General features: G+C 40.1%; 1 protein-coding gene across 4 annotated transcripts in view; it reads right to left on the bottom strand.

The window, feature by feature from the left end:
* smarca1 (SWI/SNF related, matrix associated, actin dependent regulator of chromatin, subfamily a, member 1) overlaps positions 1-27,773 on the bottom strand; it is a 101,772-nt gene that overhangs the window by 62,595 nt on the left and 11,404 nt on the right. For 2 of the 4 annotated variants that reach the window (XM_063060932.1, XM_063060933.1), the window contains exons 2-5: positions 23,751-23,801; positions 7,574-7,654; positions 5,690-5,856; positions 574-674 (exon numbers count right to left, since the gene is read on the bottom strand). In XM_063060932.1, the coding sequence (XP_062917002.1) occupies positions 574-674; positions 5,690-5,856; positions 7,574-7,654; positions 23,751-23,801 (400 nt within the window). The remainder of the gene's footprint in view (positions 1-573; positions 675-5,689; positions 5,857-7,573; positions 7,655-23,750; positions 23,802-27,773) is intronic. The other 2 variants (XM_063060934.1, XM_063060935.1) reach the window with 1 other exon arrangement.

The following is a 27,773-nucleotide window of genomic DNA, read 5'->3' as shown; positions in this document are numbered from 1 at the left end:
GTTCAGCATAGAGATTTCACATACCTAAGCTTTAATATGTGAAAAATATCTGAGGGAAAGTGTGGGGAGAATAAAAGAACATGGGATTAATGTAGAATTGATGGCAATGGATGTTTGATGGTCAGGTCAGTATTGAATCAGTGGGTCAAGGAAGCTGATTCTGTGTTGTACAAGTACCTAATAATTAATACTGGTCAATTATTTTACAAGGGCTCAGGCTAGATACTCATTATTTATGTTCAAATCATTTCCAAGAAAGACCTTCTGTTAAAATTTGAATAGTAAAGGCAGAATGAAGAAAATGACTGTAATTGGGCCAGGTTGTGTTTCACAGTATCAATGGCCACTGTAAATGCAATAGCACCACTCACAGGAACGAAAGGGTTTTGCAACTGCACAGTTAAACTTCTTTCAAACTGCTTTTCAAAAAACAGGATTTAATTCATTAGAAGTATACTGTATAATGTTTGTAAAAGTAGATTCAATGCACAACCAAAAAAACTTCCAACTCATTTATGAATATGTGATCCCTAAATCTAATAATACCACTCAGCAAATCATGGTCATACTTACAGGATGGTGATTCTTCAAATCGAACACACACATTCGATGCCTTTTTACTTTCAGAAAGCAGTTCTTCATCCTCCTCTTGTTCTGTACGCCGATGACGATTGCTTAATGTTGGCAAGATCAGAATCAGCATAGAAAAGTAATGAATTTTAAAACTGTAACATTTATAATATATCAAGCAATACACATAAAAGTTGCTGGTGAATGCAGCAGGCCAGGCAGCATCTCTAGGAAGAGGTACAGTCGATGTTTCGGGCCGAGACCCTTCGTCAGGAGTAACTGAAATTTCAGTTAGTCCTGACAAAGGGTCTCGGCCCGAAATGTCGACTGTACCTCTTCCTAGAGATGCTGCCTGGCCTGCCGCGTTCACCAGCAACTTTTATGTGTGTTGCTTGAAATTCCAGCATCTGAAGATTTCCTCGTGTTTGCGTATAACATATCAATATATTTATAACCTGAGTATAGTAATGCAAAAACAAACGTGAAAAGTATAACCATGCATGTGAGGTTTTAAGATGGTGGAGAAGTGTGATGAGTTGAAGGCTAGGTTGATGGTGGTAAATCAAATGCCTAACACATGCAGTAAACCTTCACTCGACTTGCAGACTACTGGAAAACAGACATGAGTTTTGGAAAGTTTGATTTATAAATTCAAATTATTCATTGGAAGACGTAAACATGTTCATGTCTTGGATATATCAAATCCCTGCCACAAAAATGTGGCGTCTATAGAAATCAGCTAGTACAGATTTACTTTTTTTTTAAAAAAGCTTTGATGCCTGTGTTTCCACACAGCCCAAATATCTCTCAGCTTCCATGATAATTGAATATTAAGGATATTATAACATACTCCATATGTTGACTGTTACTCAGCCGAAAATCTTCTGCCATTTCAATTCATTCCAAACCTTTTTTATTACGTAGACATATGTCAGTCTTCTGTACTAATGACTCCAGTAATTCAAGTAAAATAACTTAATTAAAATCAATGTCAAAAATTGGATTCATAGGTCCCATGGGACTATTCAAAAAGAGCACAACCTGGTCAACATTCTTCCCTAAATAAATAGCACTGAAAAACAGATTAACTAGACAGACATTCAATTTGCTACTTGCTACCTGGTACACAACAGAATTATTGCCATCATTCATTTAAAGCAAATTACCACATATGTAACAATGGTAGCACTGGAGAGATGTAATGAGGCTTTTTTGTATTTTATTTCTCTAAACCTTTGCTTTCTAAATGATTCTTCAACTACTTGCTTTCTCTACCTTTCAATTACCTGTTCTTTAGAACTGAAGCTCTGATTTTTGTTCTGCCTCCATTTACTTGATTTTTCCTGTTTTAAAAACAGATATTTATTATCAGTTGTCGATGTTGTGGGACTGCAAATCAGTTCTTCATATTTCTCCACAGCATTGCATGCTGCCATACTCTTCCACTATTCAATGGCTAAATGAGAATGCTACCTCAAGATTTCAGACTTGGCTTCCATTGGCAATTTAAAATTTTCTTTCACACCACCTACCCTAACAGCAGTCTCTGACAAATAACAACAGGAACTTGGAGTAAAGCTGAATGTCTCAGGAAAAGACTGTTACGAAGCAACACTGCAGGAACAGAGTGACAGCAGAGAGTAACATGTGGGCGCAGATCACAGCTGTTAGGTCCACTATTTTAAAAGAAATTAATTTCACTGAGTGGTTAATTTCGCCAGATGGAAGATGTGATCTATACAAGACTGCTCTCCAATTTTAATTTCAGAGACAAACATTTTTAATCTTAGTTATGATTTTACAATGTAACTTGTCCATTTAAATTTAAAAATGAAACCCTGGGTAAAATGAAGCATTGTAATAGTGACACCTTGGAAATTTTCAGGAGGAATAACAGTTTTTTTTTCCAGCATTGGGTGTTTATGATGGAAAAGGCAGGATGTTCAATACATGGCTTGATGCTGTCTCTGTCTCTGTAGTAACTAATTTGAAATCTAGTGTTTTTACTTAGCTCGGGTGATGTGCAAATAGCAAATAAGCCTCAGGTTTCATGATAATTGAATATTAAGGAATTAGTACATACTCCATATGTTGACTGTTGCTCATCTGAAATCTTCTTTGAGATTTTAATTCATCCAATACCCTTTTTTTAAATTATATAGACATATGTCAGTCTTCTATACTAATGATTACAGTAAATCAAGTAAAATAACAATTAAAATCAATGTCAAAAATTGGATTCATAGGTCCCATGGGACTATTCAAAAAGAGCACAACCTGGTCAACATTCTTCCCTAAATCAATAGCACTGAAAAACAGATTAACTAGACAGACATTCAACTTGTTACTTGGTACTTGTTACCTGGTACGCAACAAAATTATTGCCTTCATTCATTTAAGCCAAATTACCATATTTGTAACAATAGAAGCACTGGAGGGATGTAATGTGGCATTCTCTTTTTGCATTTTATTTCCCTAAACCTTTGTTTTTTTTGAACAAATACTTGTTTTCTCTACCTTTCAATTACCTGTCTTTAGAACTGCAGTTCTGATTTTTGTTCTGCCTACATTTACTTGATTTTTCCTGTTTAAAAATTCAATATTTATTACCAGTTGTCGATCTTGTGGGGCTGCAAGTCAGTTCTTCATATTTCTCCACAGCATTGCATGCTGCCATACTCTTCCACTATTCAATAGCTAAATGAGAATGTTACTTCAAGACTTCAGTCTTGGCTTCCATTGGCAATTTCAAAATTTCTTTCACACCGCCTACCCGAACAGCAGCCTCTGACTAATAATTAACAACAGGAACCTGGAATAAAGCTGAATGTCTCAGGAAAAGACTGCTATTTTGCAACACTGCAGGAACAGAGTAACAGCAGAGAGGAATATGTGGGTGCAGATCACAACTGTAAGGTCCACTACCTTAAAATAAATTAATGTCACCAGATGGAAGATGTTCAAAGCAGTGTCTGATGCTTTCTATTATTGTATAGTAAATAATTAGGTCCACAACTCAAAGCAGAATGATGGATCATTGTTCTAGATAACTAAAACGCATTTGCAAAGACTTACCATTGGACAACCAATGAATTTACATGGTCCCAGAAACTCTCTATTTGTCTAATCTGGTAGTATGTATACCCCTATCATCCATCCCTCCTGTTTGGTCAGTCCTCATCTACTCAGGTTTCTGCTGTGCCACCTTGCTTACATTGTACGATGAGAACAAACCAATCAAGAGGGACAGACAATAGGGGTATAAATACCACCATACTAGACATGCCCAGGCATCATCATTGATGAAAATGGCAGAATGTGTCATTGAAACATCGGTTAAAATCGATATCCGTGCCCAGCTGGAAGCTCGAGAAGAGTTTATTTGCCATATACGCTGGGAAAGCAGTAGATCCTTTTTTTTATTCTCTACTTGGCTCATTCTATAATTCTGCTTTTCCAGGCAATCACTTAAATTCCATGTTCCCTTCAAGCTTAATGGGTATACTGAAACATTTATTACAGTACTGCATAATACCTAAAAAGTGTACTAAACCTGTGTTGCAACATGAATTGTCCAGAAAATCTGCCACTCTGACACTAACAAATTCCAAAGCATGCTAAGTAAAAATTTTACTGATTGTTCAAAAGAAAATCCTAACATAACTAAAATGCAACTTATTTTATGAATGCAGAACAAATTTAAAAGTCCTTCACAGCTTTTCCAACACCTGCTTGTATTCATGCCACACACAAAGCTAAATAAACCATAGCAATATACTGAAAGGCTCACATCCAACATTATATGATGAGGAAAGATTTACAGAATTATAATAATAGGTTATAGAGTTATATAGCACAGAGACAGACTCTTTGGCCCAACTCATTAATATTGACAAGGATGCCTACCTGCGCTAGTCCCATTTGCTTGTGTTTGGCCAATATCCCTCTAAATCAGGAATTCCCAACCTGAGGTCAACAGACCCTCAGTTAATGGCAGGGGTCCATGGCATAAAGAAGGTTGGGAATCCCTGCGCTAAATCCTTCCTATCCATATACCTGTCTACATAAAACCTTTCTCAATATTGCAACTGAAATTGTTCCTGCCTTTCCTCTGGCAGTTCATTCCATATACCAATAAACACAAGAGATTTTGGAGAGGCTGGAAAATGCTAGAGGAACTCAACAGATCATGCCTAATGAAAGGTCTCCGTCCAAATAAAGAAAAGATGGGGTGTGGGGACATGGTAGCGTAGCAATCAGCATAATGCCATTTTAGAACCAGCAACCTGGATTCAATTCTTCCACCCGCTGTAAGGAGTTTGTATGTTCACCTTTTGACTGTGTGGGTTTCCTCCGGGTGCTCTGGTTTCCTCCCACCTTCCAAAAACATAGGGGTGAGCAGGTTAATTGGTTACATTGGTGTAATTGGGCAGTGCAGGTTCGTTGGGCCGAAAGGGGCTGTTACCATGCAGTAATCACTCAATAAATAAATAAATAAACAAGATAAAACCAGCACCAATACTCCTCATCCCTTTTACAAGAAACAATCTGCTCAAAGAACTCAGTGGGTCAAGCAGCAAATATAGGAGGAAAGAAATTGATGATAGTTCAGGTTCTGATGCAGGGTTCCGACCCAAAATATGGACAACTCCTTTCCTTCTATAGTTGCTGTCTGACTTTCTAAGTGCATCCGGCAGATTGTCTGTTGTTTCAGGTTCCATAATTTGCTGAGGGACACATCATCTTGTGTCTCTCTTCTCATCTTTTCTCATTTCAGATCTTACTGGGCTCGACTGAAATATACACCAGATTCACGACTAATTGAAAAGTAAAATGGTAACTTGACTTTTTAGCTATCATTCATCAGATTCAGGAAGTCAATAAACCCTTTTCTGTGAAAATAAAATTTAAAATTAAGAATCACTTGATCATTATAGGTTCTAAATATTTATGACAAGCAAATCTGAGGTTGGGTTGATTGGTGCTCATACTGACTTGCTCTTGAAAAACTATTAAGAGACGAAAAGTGTTTGATAACACACAGATTCTGTCATATTTTAAAAAGACATTAGAAAGGTCAAAGTTTTTTTTAAATGCTATGGTTTTGAATGTTGCTTACTCTCCAACTGAAAGCAGTGATTGCTTTTCATCCAGTTTTGTTCGAGGCCTTCCCAGTTTCAACTTTAGTGGAGATGATGGAGCTTTCTGAGCAGCTGGTTGGATAAAATGTGCAAAAAGCTCAGTCTGTTTTAAAAGAAATTCAAATCTTTTGGTTCGGTCCATTTTCTGAAAAAAAAAAATTACAAAATAATTTGCAACTAGAACTTGATTCTTGGCATTTCGAGTAAATTCTTCCTTGATACAATGGAACTTCCATTTCCACCACAAACAAGATGCTTCCCTCTTAAAAACATCCAGTATTTGTCTTTAGTTATGAAGTCTATGTTACCCAGATACACAGAAGAAACCACATTTATACGTACATCATTCATCATCTTTGAAAGTAGGTTCAAAAAGCAACCAGTCCATTTCATCAAGACTAAATTATAGCATTTATAATAAAATTAGTTGAATATTTCCAGTTAGTTTTAACACACTGATGCACTGGCAGGTCTGGAAAGACTAGCTAAATTTGGTGTTGAGTGTGCTTTTGGATTTCCATGCCCATGCATTAGAGTATAAAAGTAAAAAAGGTGTTAAGGCCAGATGTGACTACCTTAAACCCACCACAACATCCTGAGTATTTCTTCATATCTTGCACCTGAGAGCATTCAGCTAGTAGTCATTCACATGAGACTATGAGTTTTAATTAATAAAGCAGGATTTGTTAATTTTATTGCTTCCACTTTTTTTCGCCATTTGCTCTTAACATGCCTTAATGCATTTACAAATTAATTTATTTTCAATTTTTATTTATTCCGAACATTTTATTTACATAAATTTCAACTGGTTTTATGTCCCTGATTACCAGCCTTATAAGGCTACCAGGGCCTTTTCAAGTGGTGGGACCTGAGGATGAGATATCTTGAGGGCTAGGATGACTGCAGCTACAAGGACCCTTGTGATTGGGAAGATGAACATTAGGATCACATCAACAAGAAGTAACACACAGTCTTAATCACTGGGAAAAGTACTCATATGGTATCTGCTACTGTTGTTTCATCATAGTTATTGAAATTGCCAGCAAATTAAAACCAACAACCACAGGGCCAGCATTCTGGAAACAACTTCATATATATTAAATAACTCGACAGGTGTGATGTGAACAATATGATGAAAGGAGAGGAGCACAAACTTCACATCTAGTTTAGGTCTGAAATAAACAGTTCTCCAATCCAGCAAACAATTAACCTGCTTCCAGAAAACAGGTCGTTCTTTTAAGTTTGGCTTTGAGATGCATTAGATCTTTTTTTTCCCTCTAGAAGGACAGGCCCCAGGGCAAAGAAAACCAGCAGCTAAAAGAAAGAGAGGATTGTTGTACCATACTGCACCTTTATAACATTATGATCAAGCCAGTAAGAGTAACAACATATTCAAGGTATATGCAAAAATCAAGTCCCAGACTACCTATTGCCCACCCACTCTCTACAAACTGCTGCCTCCTTGTTCTCCACAATCCTCCACTCCAATCCAATCACTTTGTGCCTTGATCTCTCCGGGAATCTCAGCTATCTCACTGTGCCCCAACTGATTTCACAAAACACCCCTTCTACTTTCGTCCCCACTTGACTTCTGCTCCTTGGGCCTCACTCACTGACCAATATGTCTCTCAATATCAATGACAAACTGGAAAGAGGATCTCAAAAATGATATATAGCAACTCTCAGTAACATTCTGTTGAACCTAGGTTACACCCAAAGTTAAAACTGCCCCTAGCTCTATAGATACTGGCCCAATGACTCACACAGATTTTATCCTAGAAAAACTCTGATAAATAATTTGCAGTAATTAGTACACATAAAATACAGGCGTTACTGTTTTAGATCGGCCAATCAATTCTTACCATTTTCTCTTCGTATTCCGGATCCATATCAGTTCCAGTATTTGAACTTTTTGGAGGTTGTTTATTTTGCAAAATAAAGCTCTGAAAGTTAAAAACAAAACAAAATCAGCAATGACTACAGGTTCTTTAACTTAAAAAGTTCACCAAAGCCTTTCCACATCTCAGTGTTTCCATTAGTCATCAAGATAGTCATGTCTGCAAATATATCACAACAAAGATAAGTGAGGCCTCCTCTATGGGCTCCATAGGCTGGTAATAACCAATATCTTACTATGGATTGCAACTAGTTTTGTCTGATTTTATGCCAGATTCTTTCATTTTGGTCAGAAAATTTCCATAGGGTTATATCTATATTTATACTAATGGCCTGCATTCTATTACCTGCAAATTTTAACAATATTTTAATGGCTCTCTCTCTTCATAAACTGACTCCAATCCTTTTGAAACCAGTGGTGTCACCTCCTCAAAACACCCATTTCCAACCATTCGGCACTTGCAAACTACCAGTTTATGTTCCTCTACCATCTTTTCCCTCAACAGCATTTTGAATCTCTCCTTTCAGTTTTCAGCCCAAGCTACAGCACAGTAACATTGTTCATTGAAATCATGAATGAGTCCTCTGTTGTCATGACGCACTTTTTCCCTCCTTCCCTTTTGACTTTATTGCCAGACTTTTTCAAAGCCTTTTCTCATCTCAGGACCTGAGGCACTGAAAAAAAAAATCACAATCTTTGTTAAACTATTAGAGCTCACTCAGATAGAGTAACAAAGACCAAAATTGAACCCCTTATCTTCTGGCATATATGACAAGATGCTGCACCTTTTCATACTGTGTCATAGGGGAAGCTAGTAAAACCTATTCATGTGTTGTTTTAAAGTCACACATAAAGAAATATCCCATGAATAAGAAATATAATGTATGAGGAATAGCGTTATCTTCTGAAGTTTCAATTCTGTTTAAATAGAAAGAAGGGACCAGTGAACTTCACCACAATTTTGTTAGAGATTTCCAATTGTATACATAGAAATATATTCAATTTCTATGTATTTGCATTTCAGGACTAACCTGCATTTTCTTTTGCTTTTAAAATATTTTTTTCCTCTCATGATATGTAGTTAGGGTGCAGATTTGAAAACCAGTGGGTACGGCACGTTTTTAACAAGAACATATATGGCGGGAGGAGCAGATGGCGGTATGACGCATCTCGCAGCGGCCACTCCGGTGGCGAAATCTGTTATCTGTCAAGTAGGGTGCGGTGCACAATCCTGATTTGATGGAGACAGACGTGAGAGCACGGAGGAACATCTGGTGAAACTTCTGAAATGCCTGCTTCGCTGCCGCTGCTACTGTGCGATCCGAGTCCTCGGCTTTGCTTACTGCTCGGCGGCCAGGGTGGAGTCGAAGCGCTCGGCAGAGAATGGTGCTCGGTGCTCGAGGGCTGGTCGGAGGCTGGAAGTTTTCGGACAGACTCAGAGTCGGCTGCGGTCGGGTGCTTCCAATGCATCAGCAAGTTTGCAGCGCTTGGAGGTTCATGACAGGGAGAGTTTCTCCCTTCTACCGTCTGCGTGAGATGATGGGGCTATCGGGACTTGAGACTTTTTTTTTTACTGTGCCCATGGTCTGCTCTTTATCAAATTACGGTATTGCTTTGCACTGTTATAACTATATGTTATAATTATGTGGCTTTGTCAGTTTTAGTCTTGGTTTGTCCTGTGTTTCTGTGATATCATTCTGGAGGAACATTGTATCATTTTTTAACGCACGCATTTCTAAATGACAATAAACGAGGACAGAGTGTCCTCATAATCTAATTATTAAATGATAATGTCATGCCCTGGGAAAGGTTTCACTGTTAACGTCATGGTTTCTCTGTAGCTGCAGTGTTTGGGTTATGACTAGACATAACGGGGGCTTTGGAATGTACGCTGTCGATGGAGAATTAACGGACGGGAAAACCGTGAGCTCCAACGTGCACATTAGACTGTTTCATTAAAATGGGCCCTTTTGTTTTTGTTTCCATTACTAACCATCTAGTCAAATTAAGAATTATGAAGCTAAATTGTTTAATTGCGTTTTGGCTTACTGTTTGCTATTTCATGGTACTGATATGTAAAAGGGGAAAACATCACACAGCATTCCACACAAACAAGATTTCACAAGTTTGGCGGGGCCGGAGACTGTCTTCCCCTAGACTAATACCGCTGGTCGAACCCGAGGATTGTAATTGTGGGGCTTTCGTTCCGGAATTGATTTCATTGGATACCGTGTGATTGTCCTGAGCATTGAAACAGTGGGTTGTGTGTTTTAAGTCTGTGCTAGTATGGATGCTGCCAGGGCGGAGCGGTGGTGTTCATCCACATGGTTACCGGTAACTAATGCGTGCGTATTGAGTGGGGTAGATATTCGTACTCCGAATGAATTGTTAGTTCGCCTGTTAAGTACTGTTAAAGTTGTTGGCAAAGTTACGATTGCGGAGCAGGCCGAATCACAAGTCGAGTTTCCCATAGCTGCGGGCGGAGACTTCAAAGACAGGGTTTCTGAGGAGTGAGGGGAAGGAGTGGTCAGATTTAGAATGTCTAATTAGTCCCTGTCCCACAGGGAAAAGTGAGAATTCTGAATTAGTATCTGCCCTTACCTCTCTGGTAAATAAATGGAAAAATGCCCAGGTCCAAAGTCTCAGCTATGGTAGATTCCACCTATTCTCAAGAATGAAGTCCACCCCTAAAGGCAAACAGGAGTATGAGACTTGGGCAGAGCAGACCTCTCAGTTGTTATATGAGTGGCAGTGCTCTGATGATGTAAAACTACAGAGATTGGTTGAAAGTTTGAGTGGGCAGGCTGTTGCCATGGTGAGAGCCATGAAGTCCTGGTACCCCCTTGCCAAGGCTGCCAATTACATGGGAGCACTGGAAAATGCCTTAGGCACGACAGGAAGCCCAATGGAGCTCATGGCAGGGTTTCAGAACATGTGTCAGGAGAAGGGGGAGAAGCTTTCTGCCTATATCTTTTGGATAGAGAGGCAGCTAAATTGCTTGTGGCACAGATGGGCCATTCAAACGGCTGAGGTGGCTCAGTTAAGAATGGACCAGATAGCAAAGGGCGCCCAGTCCCTGGACCTGATCACTTGGGATCTCCCACTGCCTCGTAAGATGCGACCCCCCCCCCCCATTTGTTGAGCTGATCAAAGTAGTACGAGAGGAGGAGAATGTGTCAGAGGTGTGGGAGGCCTCCATCAGCAGGGTACAGTCCTCGGGAGTGGCCCCCCGTGGTGAAGTGACCATGGATAGCCCGCCCTGGGGAGTGGTAGAGGAGATTGTGGCAGAGTTGAGAACTGAGATGTCCCGGTTGTTATCAGTGGGTGTGATTCCACCGCCCCCCCCCCTCCCAAATCGGATGGAGCTGATAGGGAGATGGATTCTCTAAGGGGACAGACTATGCGGAGGGCTGCTAGCAGCAGGTGTCAAGTGAGAAGGGGAGTGGCCAGTATTGTCTGTTATAACTGTGGTGAAGAGGAACACTTCAGGTGGGAGTGTGAACGACGGGAAACCCTTCAGAGAGTGAGCCCCTGGGTACCTAAGCAGACAGAGTTGTTGGGAAAACTTAAAAGAGACCCAGTGAGGGGATGGCCTGGCATTTTCGGGGGGACATTCCCAGCAATATATCAAGGAACACTCTAAAGCAAAAAAACATATTCCTGAAGGCCTAGCGTGGTCAAGCTCCAGTGTGTCGCTACAGATAGAGGGTATTTATGCGCAAGCCATAGACACAGGGTCACAGGTCACTTTACTGTACCGCTCATTTTACAACCAGTATTTGACGCATTTACCACTGACGCCATTCAGTGCACTAGAGATTTGGGGTCTTAGTGCAGGTGATTATCCGTATAATGATTATTTGTCAGTGAAGCTGGAGTTTTCAGAGGCTGATGTGGGAGTGGCTGAGGCCCTTGATAAATTAGTGCTGGTTTGTCCGGACCCCGTTGAGAAGGGCAGCGTTTCAATTCTTGTAGGGATCAACACTCCTTTTGTGAGGAGGCTCATGAGAGCCTGCAAGGAGGAAGCTGGAGAAACATTGTCCGTTCACCTGGTGCTTCGAACTGCCTTTGAGGAACTGCGTGGCTGCAGTGGGCTAGATAACGAGTTGAGACGAGGGACTGTGTGGTTCACTCAATCCAAGTCAACCGTGTTATGGCCCGGGGAAGTAGCGAGAGTAATGAGAAACCCAAAATTTCCCAGAATGTCCGAGGGCAATGCTTGACCACAAAGAAGAGTCGGGAGTGCCTGCTGGGGTACTGATGAGACCCAAACTGCAGAAGCCCTCGGTTGTACAGACGAACAGTATGGCAGTGATTGTCAGGAACACCACGAAGAAGGAGGTCACCTTCAAGCAGGGGATGCCCTAGTGCATCTTTTCTCAGTGACAGTAATATCCAGTGTCCCTGTGAGACATGTTGGGAAGAAATTAGTGGAAAAGGGGGAATGTTGACTACTGAGTCATTCAACTTCAGGGACTCCCTGGTACCTGCAGGTTGGAAAAGGAGGTTGGTAGAGAAGGTGTTGAAGCTGGAAGGTGTCTTTTCCACTGATGACTTTGATGTGTGTTGTTCCAAGAGCACTCGTCACACTATCTGGGTGACTGAGGACACCCCGCTTAGAGAGCGGTCATGGCGACCGGCCCCTGCAAGAGGTGGAAGATGTTCGGCAGCATTTGTGTAAGTTTAAGGAAACTGGGATCATCACCGAGTCCCGAAGCCCCTATGAGTCCCCAAAAGTAATGGCCAGGAAGAAGAATGGGAAGGTATTGCTGTGTATGGACTATAGGACCCTGAACAGGTGTACTGTCCCCAACCAGTATACAGTCCCAAGGATCGAAGACAGGCCTGTCTGAATGGTGTGAAATGGTTCAGCGTGCGGGACTTGACGAGTGGATATTACCAGATTTGTGAAAAACTGTACATAAACAAAGACTGGCAAACAACAAATGCACAAAAGACGACAAATTGTGCAAAACAAAAGGGGAGGGGGAGGGGAACTCAGACCATGAGAGGCAAAAAAAAAGAGTAAATAAATAATACTGAGAATACGTGTTGTGGAGTCCTTGAAAGGTTGTGGAATCAGTTCAGAATTGAGGTGAGTGAAGTTATCCACAGTGGTTCAGGAGCACTAGGGTAATAAATGTTCTTGAACCTAGTGGGTGTGGAACCCAAGGTTCTTTTACCTGCACAATGGTAGTAGCAAGAAGAGAGCATGGCCTGAATGATGAGGGGCCTTGATAATGGATGCTTTTTTCCGGTGGTAATGGTCCTTATAAATGTGCTCAGTGGTGTAGAGGACTTTCCCAGGAATGGACTGGGCTGTACCAACTACTTCCTGTAGACTTTTCCATTCCTGGACATTGGTGTTTCCATACCAAGCCATAATGCAATCAGTCATAATTCTCTCCACTAAGCATCTGTAGAAGTATATCAAACTTTTAGATCACATGCAGAGTCTGAGAAAGCAGACTTCTAAGGAAGTAGAGGTGTCAATGTGCCTTCTTTGAAATGGCACATAGATGTTAATCCCAGGACAGATCCTCTAATATGATAACACTGAGGAATTTAAAGTTACTGACCCACTCCATCTCAAGTCCCCATATGAGATCTGGCTTATGGACCTCTGGCTTCTCCTTGTGGTCAATAATCAGCTTCTTAGTTTTGCAAACGTTGAGTGTGAGGTTGTTGTTGTGGCACCATTCCACACAATTTTCAATCTCCCTCCTATATGCCAATTTGTCCCCACCTTCATTACTTTTTTACTGAAGCCACAACTACTGTAAGTAAACTGTTGTGTATTCAATTTAAGTAATATTGTCTTGGTTGATTGAGCATTCTTTGCTTACATAATGCATTGCGGGTTGTATGTAAAAGTACATAAATGTTACGTCATTATGCTGCCACGTCATACGTAGGCACTTCACTGAAATTCAAAAACGAAGTTAGACTTGCATTCCTGGCTCTGCTGTTTTCCTTTCAATTAGTTTTTATGTTTTGGAGTTACAAAACATAATAGTAGTGAAGAGGAAGTTTTAAATGAAGCTGAAATGACTACCACCTGTTGAAATGCAGCAAGATGTTTGAGTTCAAATAAAAGCACAGTGATACATTCAAGTTAAAAGAAAAGCGCAGCACATTTTTATTTCTTCACAAGGGGAGAGTGAGACGTTAAGCTTAAGAAAAAGATCAGAAAACAGATGAACTCCAGGGTTCAAAATCAGTGAGTACCAAGGTTTAATAATTGAGAATTTTTTAAAAAATCAGAAAAGTCTGTCTACTTCGGAATAATAGAAGCGTTCAATTCCACAATGGATAACTGACTCATGTTAAGCTGAGTGAATTCAGCAGTATTTTAAAGCAAATGGAATAGCCAATGAGAAGCAAGTGCCAGTTTTGCTGAGTGCATTGGATATAAAGTACAGTTTACTTAGAAGTTTGACTGCTCCAACAAAACCAGCCAAAATGAGCTTTGCTGATATCATGAAAGTAATACAGGAATATTTAGAACTGAAGCCACTGTTAACTGCAGAACACTTTAGACTTCATAAGTGGAATCAAAAGGAAGGGGAATCTATTTCAGCATACGTGGCTGAATTGAAGAGATTGTCTGAGCATTGTTAATTCAGTGATGGGCTTAATGACGCACTGAGAAATCATTTAGTTTGTGGAATATTACAAGAATGGCTCCTAACTGATGTACACCTTACATTTAAAAAGGTAGCTGAAATACCTTTATCAATGGAAACAGCAGACAGGAACACAACTGAGTTGCAGTCAGGAGCATGAACAAAATTGCAGCATCTAGACAGAAGCCTACTGAGCTGAACAAATTGTGTTACCATTGTGGCAAGGGCCAACGTACATCAAACCAATGCAGTTTTAAAGGTAAAACTTGCAGAAAATGTAACAAAGTAGGACACATACAAAGTGCATGTCAAGCAGCCAAAAATAAATGGACTGCACAGGGAAGAGATAAAGATAAAAAGTCAAGGTGCAGTTTCAAAAAGAGCACTAATCTGTATGCCGTTGATTAAAAATCTGATACTGATGAGAATGACACAGGACTGAGTAGCTTTGAGATTCTCAAGGTGAAAACTAACAATAGACAAACAAAACAAATCCTGTGGGAATGATATTCATAACAGTGAAATACAACAACTAACAAGTCACACTGGACTTGTATGTAGTAAAAACAGCAGATATGAGTGGCTGAGACAATTTGATTAGAGATCCATCCACCATTTATATACCACATCTCCTGCAATAGTCAACTCAAAGCAAACTCAGAAAGGTATTGGATGATGCAACAGCAGTGTTCAGGGGTGGTGTTGGAAAGCTCAAATGTATCGTGTGAATTCTTTAAACTAAGCATCACTTACTGTGGTCACACTATTGATGCACAAGCATTACACAAGTATGCTGTGAGAATTATAGCAATGGAAAATTCAATCCAAGGCCAAAGGACTTGTCATATTTGTGGTCTTGTGGTCCTTTATTAGGATTGTCAATTACTGTAACAGGTTCCTGCCAAGCCTAGCTACTGTGCTCCACAGATCGAGAAGAAATGGCAATGGAGAAAGCAGTGTGCTGTGGCTTTCCAAAACGTAAAGGGAATGGTGACATCACAATGTACTCACACATCATGATGCCAACATATCCTGAAGAAAGGTGTCCATAGTCAATTCCAGAGCAGTCAGAACTACTTCCTGCAGTCCCAGAGACAGCTCATACAACCACCCCAGAGGAGGTCACAAAACCTGAGATTGTTTCACAGCCACAAGTCTCACCTGCTAAGCCCCCTTGTCAAGAAAGACATTGTCCCACTGGAGTAAGAAAGCCTCCATAGTAATTAAATCTTTAGGCCTGATGGGACAATTTAAAATTTATTATGCTGTGGATGTCTATAAAGTGGTTGTATTATATACTATATAAAATATATAAATTGAGATGCATTCTATATTGAGTTTGACTTCATAGCTAAGCAGGAATTAGTGTTGTGTATTTAATATTTCAGTAATATTGTAAATATATTATTTGATTAAACATTGTAGTTTATATAATGTATAAACATTATACTGGTATGGAAGTTGTCCTGTCCAAGACCGGAAGAAGCTGCAGAAGATTGTGAACAAAGGCCAACACATCACACAAGCCAATCTTCCATCCTTGGACTCACTTTACACCACACGCTATCAGAGCAGCGCTGCCAGGATAATCAAGGACACGGTCCACCCAGCCAACACACTTTTCGTCCCTCTTCCCTCCGGGAGAAGGCTCAGGAGCTTGAAGACTCGTACGGCCAGATTTGGGAACAGCTTCTATCCAACTGTGATAAGACTGCTGAACGGATCCTGACCCAGATCTGGGCCGTACCCTCCAAATATCCGGACCTGCCTCTCGGTATTTTTTGCACTACCTTACTTTCCCTTTTCTATTTTCTATTTATGATTTATAATTTAAATTTTTAATATTTACTATCAATTTGTACTCCAGGGAGCACGAAGAGCAGAATCAAGTATCGCTGTGATGATTGTACGTTCTAGTATCAATTGTTTGGCGACAATAAAGTATAAAGTAAAAGTAAAGTATTGCATTTTATATGTAAAAGTATATAAATGTCATACATCATTATGCTGGCACGTCATTGCACTCGCCTCGCTGAAAGTGAAAGACAAAGTTAAGACTTGCATTACTGGCACCCTTCTTTTTCTTTCAATTCATTTTTTTTATGTTTTGCAGTTACCAGACACAACATAAACCATCCACCAAATACCAAGCAATTCTTCCTTTCATATTTTCCAACATCTGCCAGCAATGGCCCTTATGTAACAACTCCTGCCATCAGTTGAAGGAGCAGATACTGTAGCCATCGGCTATATTTAAAGTGAGGTTGATAGGTTCTTGTTTAGTAAAGATATAAAAGGTTATGAGGGGGAAGACTGGAGAACAGGGCTGGGAAATAAAATAGCTCAGCCATGATCGAATGGTGGCGCAGATTCAGTGGGCAGAATGGCCTAAATCTCCGCCAATGTCTTATGGAATTAGATTTGGGAATTTAGTGAATCCTCACTTTATCCGTGTGAACAATACTGGAAAATTAGAAAGTAAATACATCTGTCATTGTAACTATTCCAACAGCTGCTGTCCAAAATCAAGAACTTAATTTCAGATTTCAAATTATCTGTTTCATGTGGTACAGCACCACAGAGCTCTTAAATGTTTAGAGTTACATAATTAAGGAAAAATTCAGCAATTTTATTTCTCTGCCCAGGTTCATCTCTAGGTCATTCACAGCCAAGCATTTTTAGCAAAACTTACAGTTCAGAAAGAAGGCAATTGGTCTACAAAGTGCAGCTACAAATCTGCCAAGTTATTGGGAAGCTCAGATTATCAATAACAGATATACATCAGGATTTTCCAAACTAGTTTTATGTTACTGTCCTATATATTTTATAATAATGCCACAAACATCTCATTATTAAGTAACCAGAACAGATATTCCTAACTCAACATTGCGTGAGAGAGAAAAGACACAGTAGCTCTTGGACAAAATAAACTGTTCCAACCAAGGGTCTCCATCGTGAAAGTTCGGCCTTTCATTAACATTTTCTCTTTCTGCTTTAGATTATCAATGGCAATTTTAATTTCCATTGCTATCCTTATTATAGATAGCTCCAGTTAAAACTTCCCTTACCCCTAGACCTAATACAATACTAATATGATTACCTACTTTGAATAGCTCAAAGATTGTCCAAGCAAAAGCTCGCATCTTCTCTAAACTGTTCTGGAATGGAGAAAAGGTCAAAAGAAGCATGCTTACTATCATAAATTTACTTGTTTTTTTTTAAATAGCATGAAATATGCTTTACTCCTCAGTTAAACACTTACCTAACAGCAATTACTCTAAAATCAATAAGAACATATACTATTTGAGATTTACTAGTCTGATTCCACAGCTTACCAAGGGATTATGCAACAAGCTAAAGGGGAAGACCTGGATTTAATAAATTATATTTTGGAACTTGTTTTCTGTCAGGATCAAACTGTACAAGAATTGTAATGGTTTATGAGCCATCAGAGGTTCTCAGATCACACAGCTCAGTTCTAAACTCCAAATAGTTTAATCCAGCGTGTTAGCATAACCATTCCTTTAACATTGATAGCTGGCTCTAGTGATCTGGGAATATGCTTCATCGCTAAATATTGTAATTTAAATGCACTATAACATGTGTGCAATTGGGAGAAATGTAGTAAGCTTGGCTAAAACTTGAGTAAAGTATTAAAACAAAAGCAAAAATAATAAATAGGAAACATCATTTAAATAGTGTAAAGAGCAAAAAAAGAACGAAAACACAAAAAAGACACACTAACTTATGAACTTGATTCCTCTGAGTACAGATATTTTAAGAGATAGCTAATTTGAAATCTGAAGGAACAGTCTGCTGGAGGAACTCAAGCAACATCTGCGGGGATTGGAATTTGTGAGATTTCATGATAATCCTGCAATACAATTAAGAATGGAAAGAGGAGATAAACTCTGTCCTAACCAAGGGATGACAAGAGGTAATTGGTGGACTGAGGGGAGGGGAGGGGAGGGGAGGGGAGGGATGGGGTGAAGAACAGATCAAGAACAATACACACAAAATACTGGAGCAATTCAGCAATTCAGGGAACATCTATGGAGAAAAATGAACATTCGACATTCAGGCCAAGACCCTCCATCAGGATAGATCAAGCCAGGTAGAGAGCGGGGAGCAGTGGAGCTGAAAGACAGAGGCAGGCGGATAATAAATAGAGGCAAACGAAAAAAAAAGGAAGAGAGAGCTAAGTGGATGGAGGGAAGAAAGAAGATAGTGACAGCTAGAAAGTGATATGCAGGATTACAAAAGCTACCAATACTTGAATCTGATGTAATGAGAGTGGTAATGGTAACAATTAGCAGAGAGAAGAAAGCGGGATGGAACCAGAACAGGAAGGGAGGATGGAGGGCTAATAGATGAAATATGTGATTTGGTAGAATTAGGGGGAATGGCAATGAAAATGGATGATGTAGGACTGGAAGCAGGGTAAGGGATAAGGGACAAAAAGGGGGAGTGGAGGAAGATCGTGGGGTTGGAGAGAAGGATGGAAACACGAGAAGTGAGAGATGGGAGATTATTTTTAATTGTACACATCACAAGACCATAAGACATAGAAGCAGAATTAGGCCATTTAGCCCATCGAGTTTACTCCACCATTCAATCACGGCCGATCCTTCTTTCCCCTGCTCAGTCCCACTCCATGACCTTCTCACCGTAACCTTTGATGCTGTGTCCACTCAAAAACCTATCAATACACCCAACGACTGGGCCTTCACAGCTGCCTGTGGTTATAAATTCCACAAATTCACCATTTCTCTGCATCTCTGTTTTAAATGGACGCCCCTCTATCCTGAGGCTGTGCCCTCTTGTCCTAGTCTCCCCCACCATGGAAAAATCCTTTCCACATCGACCCTGACTAGGCCCTTCGAAAGGTTTCAATGAGATCCCCACCACCGCCCCCCCCACCATCCTTCTAATTCTAGCAAGTACAAACGCACAGCTACCAAACATCCCTCGTATGATAACCCTATCAATCCTGGAATCATCCTTGTGAACCTCCTCTGAACCCTCTCCAATGCCAGTACAACCTTTTCTTAGATGAGGAGCCCAAAATTGTTCACAATACTCATGGTGAGGCCTTACCACTGCCTTAGAAAGCTTCAGCATCATACCCCTGCTCTTGTATTCTAGACCTCTTGAAATGAATGCTAACACTGCATTTACCTTCCTTATCACTGACTCTATCTGCAAATTAACCTTTAGGTTGTTCTGTCCCTTCACATCTCACATTTTTGGATCTTCTGCTTGTTTAGAAAATTGTCCGTACAGTTATTTCTACTACCAAGTCCTTCTGTAGCCTACCTGTTTCCACAACACTACCTGTCCCTCTACCAATCTTCGTATCATCTGCAAACTTGGCAACAAAGCGATCTATTTTATCATCTAAATTATTGATTTGCAGCATTTTAAAAAATGGTCCCAACACCGACCCCTGTGGAGCACCGCTAGTCACTGACAGCAAACCAGAAAATGATTCTTTTATTCCCACTCACTGCCTCCTACCAATCAGACAATGCTCTAACCATGCCAGTAACATTCCTGTAATACAATGGGCTCTTAACGTGATAAGCAGCCTCATGTATGTTACCTTGTCAAAGGCCTTCTGAAAGTCCAAATATATAACACCTACTACATCCCCTTTATCAATCCTACTTGTAATCTCCTCAAAGAATTCCAACAGGTTCATCAGGTAGGATTTTCCCTGAAGGAAACCATGCTGACTTTGTACTATCTTGTCCCACGTCACCAAGTACTCCATCCTTAACAATTGACTCTTAACATCTTCTCAACCACTGAGGTCAAGCTAACTGGCCTATAATTTCCTTTCTGCTGCCTTCCTCCTTTCTTAAAGAGTGGAGTGACATTTGCAATTTTCCCAGTCCTCTGGTATCATGCCAAAGTCCAATGATTTCTGAAAGATTATTTCTAATGTCAACACAATCTCTAAGGCTGTCTCTTTCAGAACCCTAGGATGAAGTTCATCTGGTCCGGGTGACTTATGTTCCCCATAGATCTTTCAGCTTTTTGAGCACCTTCTCCCTTGTAATAGTAACTGCACTCACTTCTCTTCTCTCATACCTTTCAACATCTGGCATACTGCAAGTGTCTTCCACAGTGAAGACTGGTGCAAAATACTCATTTAGTTCTTCTGCCATCTCCTTGGCCCCCATTATTATTTCTACGGCCTCATTTTCTAGCGGTCCTATATCCATTCTCATCTCTCTTTTATGTTTTACATACTTGAAAAAGTTTTTACCATCCACTTTGATATTGTTTGCTAGCTTGCTTTCACATTTCATCTTTTCACTCCTCATGATTCTTTTAGTTGCTCTCTGTAGGGTTTTAAAAGCTTCCCAATTCTCTATCTTCCCACTAATTTTTGCTTTGTTGTATGCCCTCTATTTTGCTTTTACATTAGCTTTGGCTTCCTTGACAGTCACGGTTGTACTATGGTGCCGTTTGAGTATATCTTTGTTTTTGGAATACATCTATCCTGCACCTTCTTTATTTTTCCCAGAACTCACACCATTGTTCTCCTTCCAATTTACATTGCCCAATTCCTCTCTCGTACCAGTGTCATTTCCTTTACTCCACTGAAATATTGCTACATCAGACTTTACTTTCTCCCTATCAAAGTTCAAGTTGAACTCAATCATATCATGATCACTGTCTCCTAAGGGTCTTTTACCTTAAGCTCCCTAATCACCTCCGGTCCATAACATAACACCCAATCAATTATAGCAGATCCCCTAGCAGGCTTAACAACAAGCTGCTCTAAAAAGTTATCTCATAGGCATTGAACAAACTCACTCTCATGGGATCCATTTCCAACCCAATTTTCCCAATCGACCTGCATGTTGAAATCTCCCATGACTATAATAACATTGCCCTTTTGACACACCTTTTCCTGTTGTAATCTGTGGTCCACATCCCAGCTACTATTGGAAGGCCTGTATATAACTACCATCAGGGTCCTTTTGCTCTTGCAGTTTCTTAACTCAATCCACAAGATTCAACAGCTTCCAATCCTATATCACGTCTTTCTACTGATTTAATGCCATTCTTTACCAGCAGAGCCACAGCAGCCCCTCTGTCTACCTACCTATCCCTCCGATACATGTAACCTTGGAAACTTAGCTTCCAACTAGAACTATCCTTCAGCCACGATTCAGTGATAGCCACAATATCATACTTGACAATGTGTAATAATGCAACAAGATCATCCACCTTATTTCTTATAATCCTTGCATTGAAATATAACACTTAACCCAGTCTCCGTTACATTCCCATGGGAGGTCATCCCCCACAACAGTATCCAAAGCAGTATACTTATTTATGAGGGAATAGCCACATCACTCATAAACATCCTGTACAAGAAACTAAAACATGTGATCTCCAAATATACCTGGCATAATTTCTACGCTGCGGTTAACATAGTCAATGGATTATAATTGCAGAAAATTATCTGAACCTCCAAAATGATAATTTTCTTCACTCAGACATGAGGGTCATCAGGTGAAGGGGAAACAAGGAAAGATGAAACCTTTGTCCTACTCAACCCAGCAAGGAGAATGCAGAAAAGAGAGTACACTCCTTTGTACTTCGTTGATTCCATTTTATCTCTTAAAAAGGCAGCAAAACACTGGTGCGATATGAAATTTATACTACCCACTTTACTACCTGGATAAGTTATAATTTCCTTTACAGAAACAGTTAATTCCTACCCACAAAGGACTAAAATGGTGTCATTAGAATTTCAGCAAAATGTTGCAAGTGGTATATTCATCATAAAGAGATTCTGCAGATGCTAAAAATACAGAGCAACACACATAAAATGCTGGAGAAACTCAGCACGTCAGGCAGTATCTGTGGACAGGAATAAACAGTCGACATTTCAAGTTGAGACCCTTTGTCAGGACTGGAAAGGAAGGGGGAAGAAGCCAAAATAACAAGATGGGGAAAGGGGAAGTGATAGAAGCTGGAGATGATATGTGAAGCCAGGTGAGGATAAGGGAGGGGGGAATTAAGTGAAAAGCTGGGAGGTAATAGGTAGAAGTAAAAGATTGAAATCTGATAAGAGGAAAGAGGGTACCAAGCAAGAAAGGAGGCGGGGCACCAGTGGAAGGTGATGGAAAAGTGAGGAGAAGAGAATCGGTACAAGGGGAGCCAGAATGGGGAATGGAAAAAGAGAGAAGAGGAGGGGGAAATTACCAGAAGTTAAAGAAATCAATGTTCATGTTGTCAGGATGAAGGCTGCTAAGTCAGAATATGAGGTTTTGCTCCTCCAACCTGACAATGGCCTCACTGTGGAATGGGAAGTAGAATTAAAATGGGTAGCCACTGAGAAAATCCATCTTTATGGTGGACAGAGTGAAGTGCTTTACCTTTGAGTGTTAACGTTTTCAAGCCATTTGTATATCAACCTCATCTCTGAGACATCACATCACTGCAATAAAATTGAGGTTCAGGTGATAATTTGAGTTGTATGATATTGACTTGAAGTAAGAGTTATTACATTTATGAAAACTATTATCATAAGTATGAATTATTTTTCTCATATTTGTACATGGTCAGCCACATGCTGGTGATAGGCTATTGAAAATACATAACAATTGTGTAATTCTCTAAGAGAAAAACCATGAAGATAGAAGAAACACCAAGGCTTTAAGGAAACCATAGCTGAAGTGTCACAAGTCTAGATAATTGTGTTTGTGTATATTACTTCCTATTTATAATGTGAGGTAGAAATGTTGATGCATTGTTCAACTTGAAAGTTGTTATTTTTATGTTTAAATCAAACATAACCATTCACCAAAAAAGTCTATTTACTGTATATATCTGATGTTACATTCATTAATAAAAGTTAATAAAAGCAAAATATAAATACTGAATCTAAGGGAATTAAAATCCAAAATAAATTGCTTAACAACATGGAACAGTAAGCTCAGGTCAAGCCCTCTGGCCCACAATGTTGTGCTGACCTTTTAACCTACTCCAAGATAATTTAACCCTTCCCTCCCAAATAGCCCTCCATTTTTCTTTCATCCTTATGCCTATCTAAGAATCACCTAAATGACCCTAAGACAAAGAAAGTAACAGCAGCCTGAGCATAAAATATTAGCAGGTACAGTCAACAAATTTTGGAACATGTTTTAGAATCGGAAACAAATAGGTATAGTTCAATATTCAAGGCACAATTTATTGTTTCTTATCATTGCTTGTGGATCCCTGGTTATAAGGGATTCAAGATAATTGGTATTTATAAAAATAGACCCTGAAAAAATGGGAAGAAAGAAAAGAAAAAAAACTGTTTCTTTAAATTTCCTCTGCAGTCAAAACCTGGGAACAATAAGGTAGACCAAAATTAGAGATAAATTTCTTTCAAAGATCATAACTTCAGATAAAATTTGGGCATCCACAGATTAAACAAAAGTAAAAAATTCTAACGTATTTGTATAAATCAGAATGCACGTAGTCTCAGAACAGATTCTGCCTATGTACCTGCGTATTTGAAGGTTCTTGTTTTGGTCCAGGGCTGGTCTGAACATAGGGCTGTGGTAAAACATCAGAATTTTATTATTTCAGAATTATAATAATATTAACATTATACAACAATCCAAAAGAATGTTTGGTTTAGAATTCCTCAGTATGGAGCAGCACTGTAGCACGGCAGTTGTCGTAATGCTTTACAGTGCCAGTGACCCAGATTCAACTCCCACTGCTAATGTAAGGAGTTTGTACATTCTCCCAGTGACCACGTGGCTTTTCTCCAGTTTCCTCCCACATTCCAAAGACATATAGGTTAGTAGATTAATTGGTCACATGGGTGTAACTGGGCAGTGTGGGTATGTTGGGCTGGAAAGGCCCCTTACTGTGCTGTCCCTCTAAATAAATAAACATTCAGTGGAGTTGTACACTGCTCAGGGGTGACTCTGATTACTCTAAATATTTCAACCATGTGGATTACTTTATCAGACAAAACTTACAAAATCAGGGTATGTTCATGAGGATATTCCTGGTAGTTGGTAAAGGATACTTTCTCACTATTTCCTAGAAATGATTGGGGCTGTGCTAGTTTGCCAAGTATTTATGATGGGAGAATAAGACCAGACAATAAGAACATGGGTAGGCCATTTAGATTCTCCTGCCTGCTCTCCCATTCAATAGGATCATTTCTGATGTGACACCTTCACATCCACAACACTGTCTTTTCGCTATAATCCTCAATTTCCTGCTAATCTATCTGAGCCGGCAGGAGAATCTGACTTGAACCCCAAAGTACTCTCTATCACCTAGATTTCTTACGAACACAATAACAGAACTACCTGCACGCTACATGTGATCTTATTACAGCCTTCATTGTTGCATCAACCTTCCTGCTGTTATACTCCACAACCTTGAAATAAGAGCCAGCATTACATTATCCTTCTTGTGTAGCCATTGCACTTATGTACCAAAGTTGCAAAATTCCATAGGGTCAGAGAAAAAAATTCCTCCCCCGATCAGTTGTAAATCACCAGAGGAGTTCACTTCACTCAACACATCACTGAACTGTTCCCACAACCTGCGGTCTCTTTTTCAAGGACTCTTCATCCAATATTCTCAATATTTATTGCTTATTATTATTCTCTTTCATATTTGCAGTTGCTTGTCCTGTGCACATTGAGTGTTTGTCCATCCTTTTGGGTGTGGCCTTTCATTGATTCTATTATGTTTCTTGGATTTACTGTGTAGGCCGACAAGAAAATGAATCTCAGGGTTGTATATGGTGACCTATAAATATTTTGATAATAAATGTATTTGAACTTTGAATTGGTGAACTCTTTTTGTGATTCTGTGACCTCTGGCTCTCCCATTAGCTTGTTTGGAGGTGAGTGAGAGTGAGATTTAAAAAGCGGAGCCTTTAGAACTTTGCCACGAGTTTGAGATATCATGAACAGTCACTTATTTAGAGGTGAGTGAGCATGAGATTTAAAAAGTGAACGGGACCTTGCAGAACATTTTGAGATATCCAGGATAATCAAGGACACGACCCACCCAGGCAACACACTTTTCGTCCCTCTTCCCTCTGGGAGGAGGCTCAGGAGCTTGAAGACTCGTGCGGCCAGATTTGGGAACAGCTTCTTTCCAACTGTGACAAGACTGCCGAATGGATCCTGACCCGGATCTGGGCCGTACCCTCCAAATATCCGGACCTGCCTCTCAGTTTTTTTGCACTACCTTACTTCCTATTTTTCTATTTTCTATTTATGATTTAAATTTTTAAAATATTTACTAACTTTTACTATGTTTAATATTTTTAATATTTAATATTTGTAATCCAGGGAGCGGGAAGCGCAGAATCAAATATCGCTGTGATGATTGTACATTCTAGTATCAATTGTTTGGCGACAATAAAGTATAAAGTATTAGGCACATAACAAAGGCCATAAAAAGAAGTGAGGGTTAAGCAAACCGGTCAGTGTTGGAGTGGGACAGTGCTAGACTGGAGACTAAGAGGCTTTGACAAGAAGAGGCAGAGAAAAATGTAAGTTTCTAGCGAGTTTTCTTCCTTTCTCTATTAGTGGCTAGCTAGAGTAGTGAGATTAGATCCAGGGTCAGCGGTGTGCTCCTTTCCAGATTTAGGAGATCTAGGAGATAACCAATCTCCCTGATAACTACATCCGCATGCTGCAGCTGCAGCTCCTTACAGAACATGTTAGGGAACTGGAGCTATAGCTGGATGACCTATGGCTCAAACGGAAGAATGAGGAGGTGATACAAGAAAGTAGTCACCTTTCAGCTGCAGGAGGCAGGAAAGGCAATAGGCAGATAGTATGGAGCTTCTCTGTACCCGTTCTCCCTTCAGTAATAAGTATACCACTTAGATAATGTTGGAGGAAAGCCAGAGTGACTAGGTCTAGCTCTGGCTCAGAAGGGAAGGGGGAGAAGAGGAGAGCAGCGGTGATCAGGGATTCATTAGTTGAATTGAATTGACTTTAGTTCTTACATCCTTCATATACATGAGGAGTAAAAATCTTTACATTACATCTCCATCTAAATGTGCAATGTGCAATTTATAGTAACTTATAATTATAATAAATAAAACTGTCAATGTAACATAGAAATACACTCAAGTCAGTGTGAGTTAATCAGTCTGACGGCCTGGTGGAAGAAGCTGTCCCGGAGTCTGTTGGCCCTGACTTTTATGCTGCAGTACTGTTTCCCGGATGGTAGCAGCTGGAATAGATTGTGGTTGGGGTGACTCAGGTCCCCAGTGATCCTTTGGGCCCTTTTCTCACACCTGTCTTTGTAAATGTCCTGAATAATGGGAAGTTAACAGCTACAGATGTGCTGGGCTGTCCACACCACTCTGCAGAATCCTGCGATTAAGGGAGGTACAGTTCCTATACCAGGCAGTGATGCAGCTAGTCAGGATGCTCTCAATTGTGCCCCTGTAGAAAGTTCTTAGGATTTGGGGCCCATACCAAACTTCCTCAACCATCTGAGGTGAAAGAGGCGCTGTTGTGCCTTTTTCACCACACAGCTGGTGTGTATAGACCACACTAAGGTCCTCAATGATGTGCATGCCAAGGAACATAGACCATAAAACCATAAGACAAAGCAGCAGAAGTCGGCCATTTGGCCCATCGAGTCTGCTCCAACCATTTTATCATGAGCTGATCCATTCTCCCATTTAGTCCCACTCCCCCGCCTTCTCACCATAACCTTTGATGCCCTGGCTACTCAGATACCTATCAATCTCTGCCTTAAATACACCCAATGACGTGGCCTCCACTGCTGCCCGTGGCAACAAATTCCATAGATTCACCACCCTCTGGCTCAAAAAATTTCTTCGCATTTCTGTTCTGAATGGGCGCCCTTCAATCCTTAAGTCATGCTCTCTCGTACTAGACTCCCCCATCATGCGAAACAACTTTGCCACATCCACTCTGTCCATGCCTTTCAACATTCAAAATATCTCTATGAGGTCCCCCCTCATTCTTCTAAACTCCAAGGAATACAGTCCAAGAGCGGACAAACGTTCCTCATATGTTAACCCTCTCATTCCCGGAATCATTCTAGTGAATCTTCTCTGTACCCTTTCCAACATCAGCACATCCTTTCTTAAATAAGGAGACCAAAACTGCCCACAGTACTCCAAGTGAGTTCTTACCAATGCCTTATAGAGCCTCAACATCACATCCCTGCTTCTACACTCTATTCCTCTAGAAATGAATGCCAACATTGCATTTGCCTTCTTCACCACCGACTCAACCTGGAGGGTATCCTGCACGAGGACTCCCAAGTCCCGTTGCATCTCAGAACTTTGAATTCTCTCCCCATTTAAATAATAATCTGTCCATTTATTTCTTCTGCCAAAGTGCATAACCATACACTTCCCAACATTGTATTTCATTTGCCACTTATTTGCCCATTCTTCCAATCTATCCAAGTCTCTCTGCAGACTCTGTTTCCTCAGCACTACCGGCCCCTCCACCTACCTTTGTATCATCAGCAAACTTAGCCACAAAGCCATCTATT

This window comes from Mobula hypostoma, chromosome 10 (assembly GCF_963921235.1).
Source record: "Mobula hypostoma chromosome 10, sMobHyp1.1, whole genome shotgun sequence".
Classification (NCBI taxonomy): domain Eukaryota; kingdom Metazoa; phylum Chordata; class Chondrichthyes; order Myliobatiformes; family Myliobatidae; genus Mobula; species Mobula hypostoma.
This window is presented reverse-complemented; position numbering and strand designations above follow the sequence as displayed.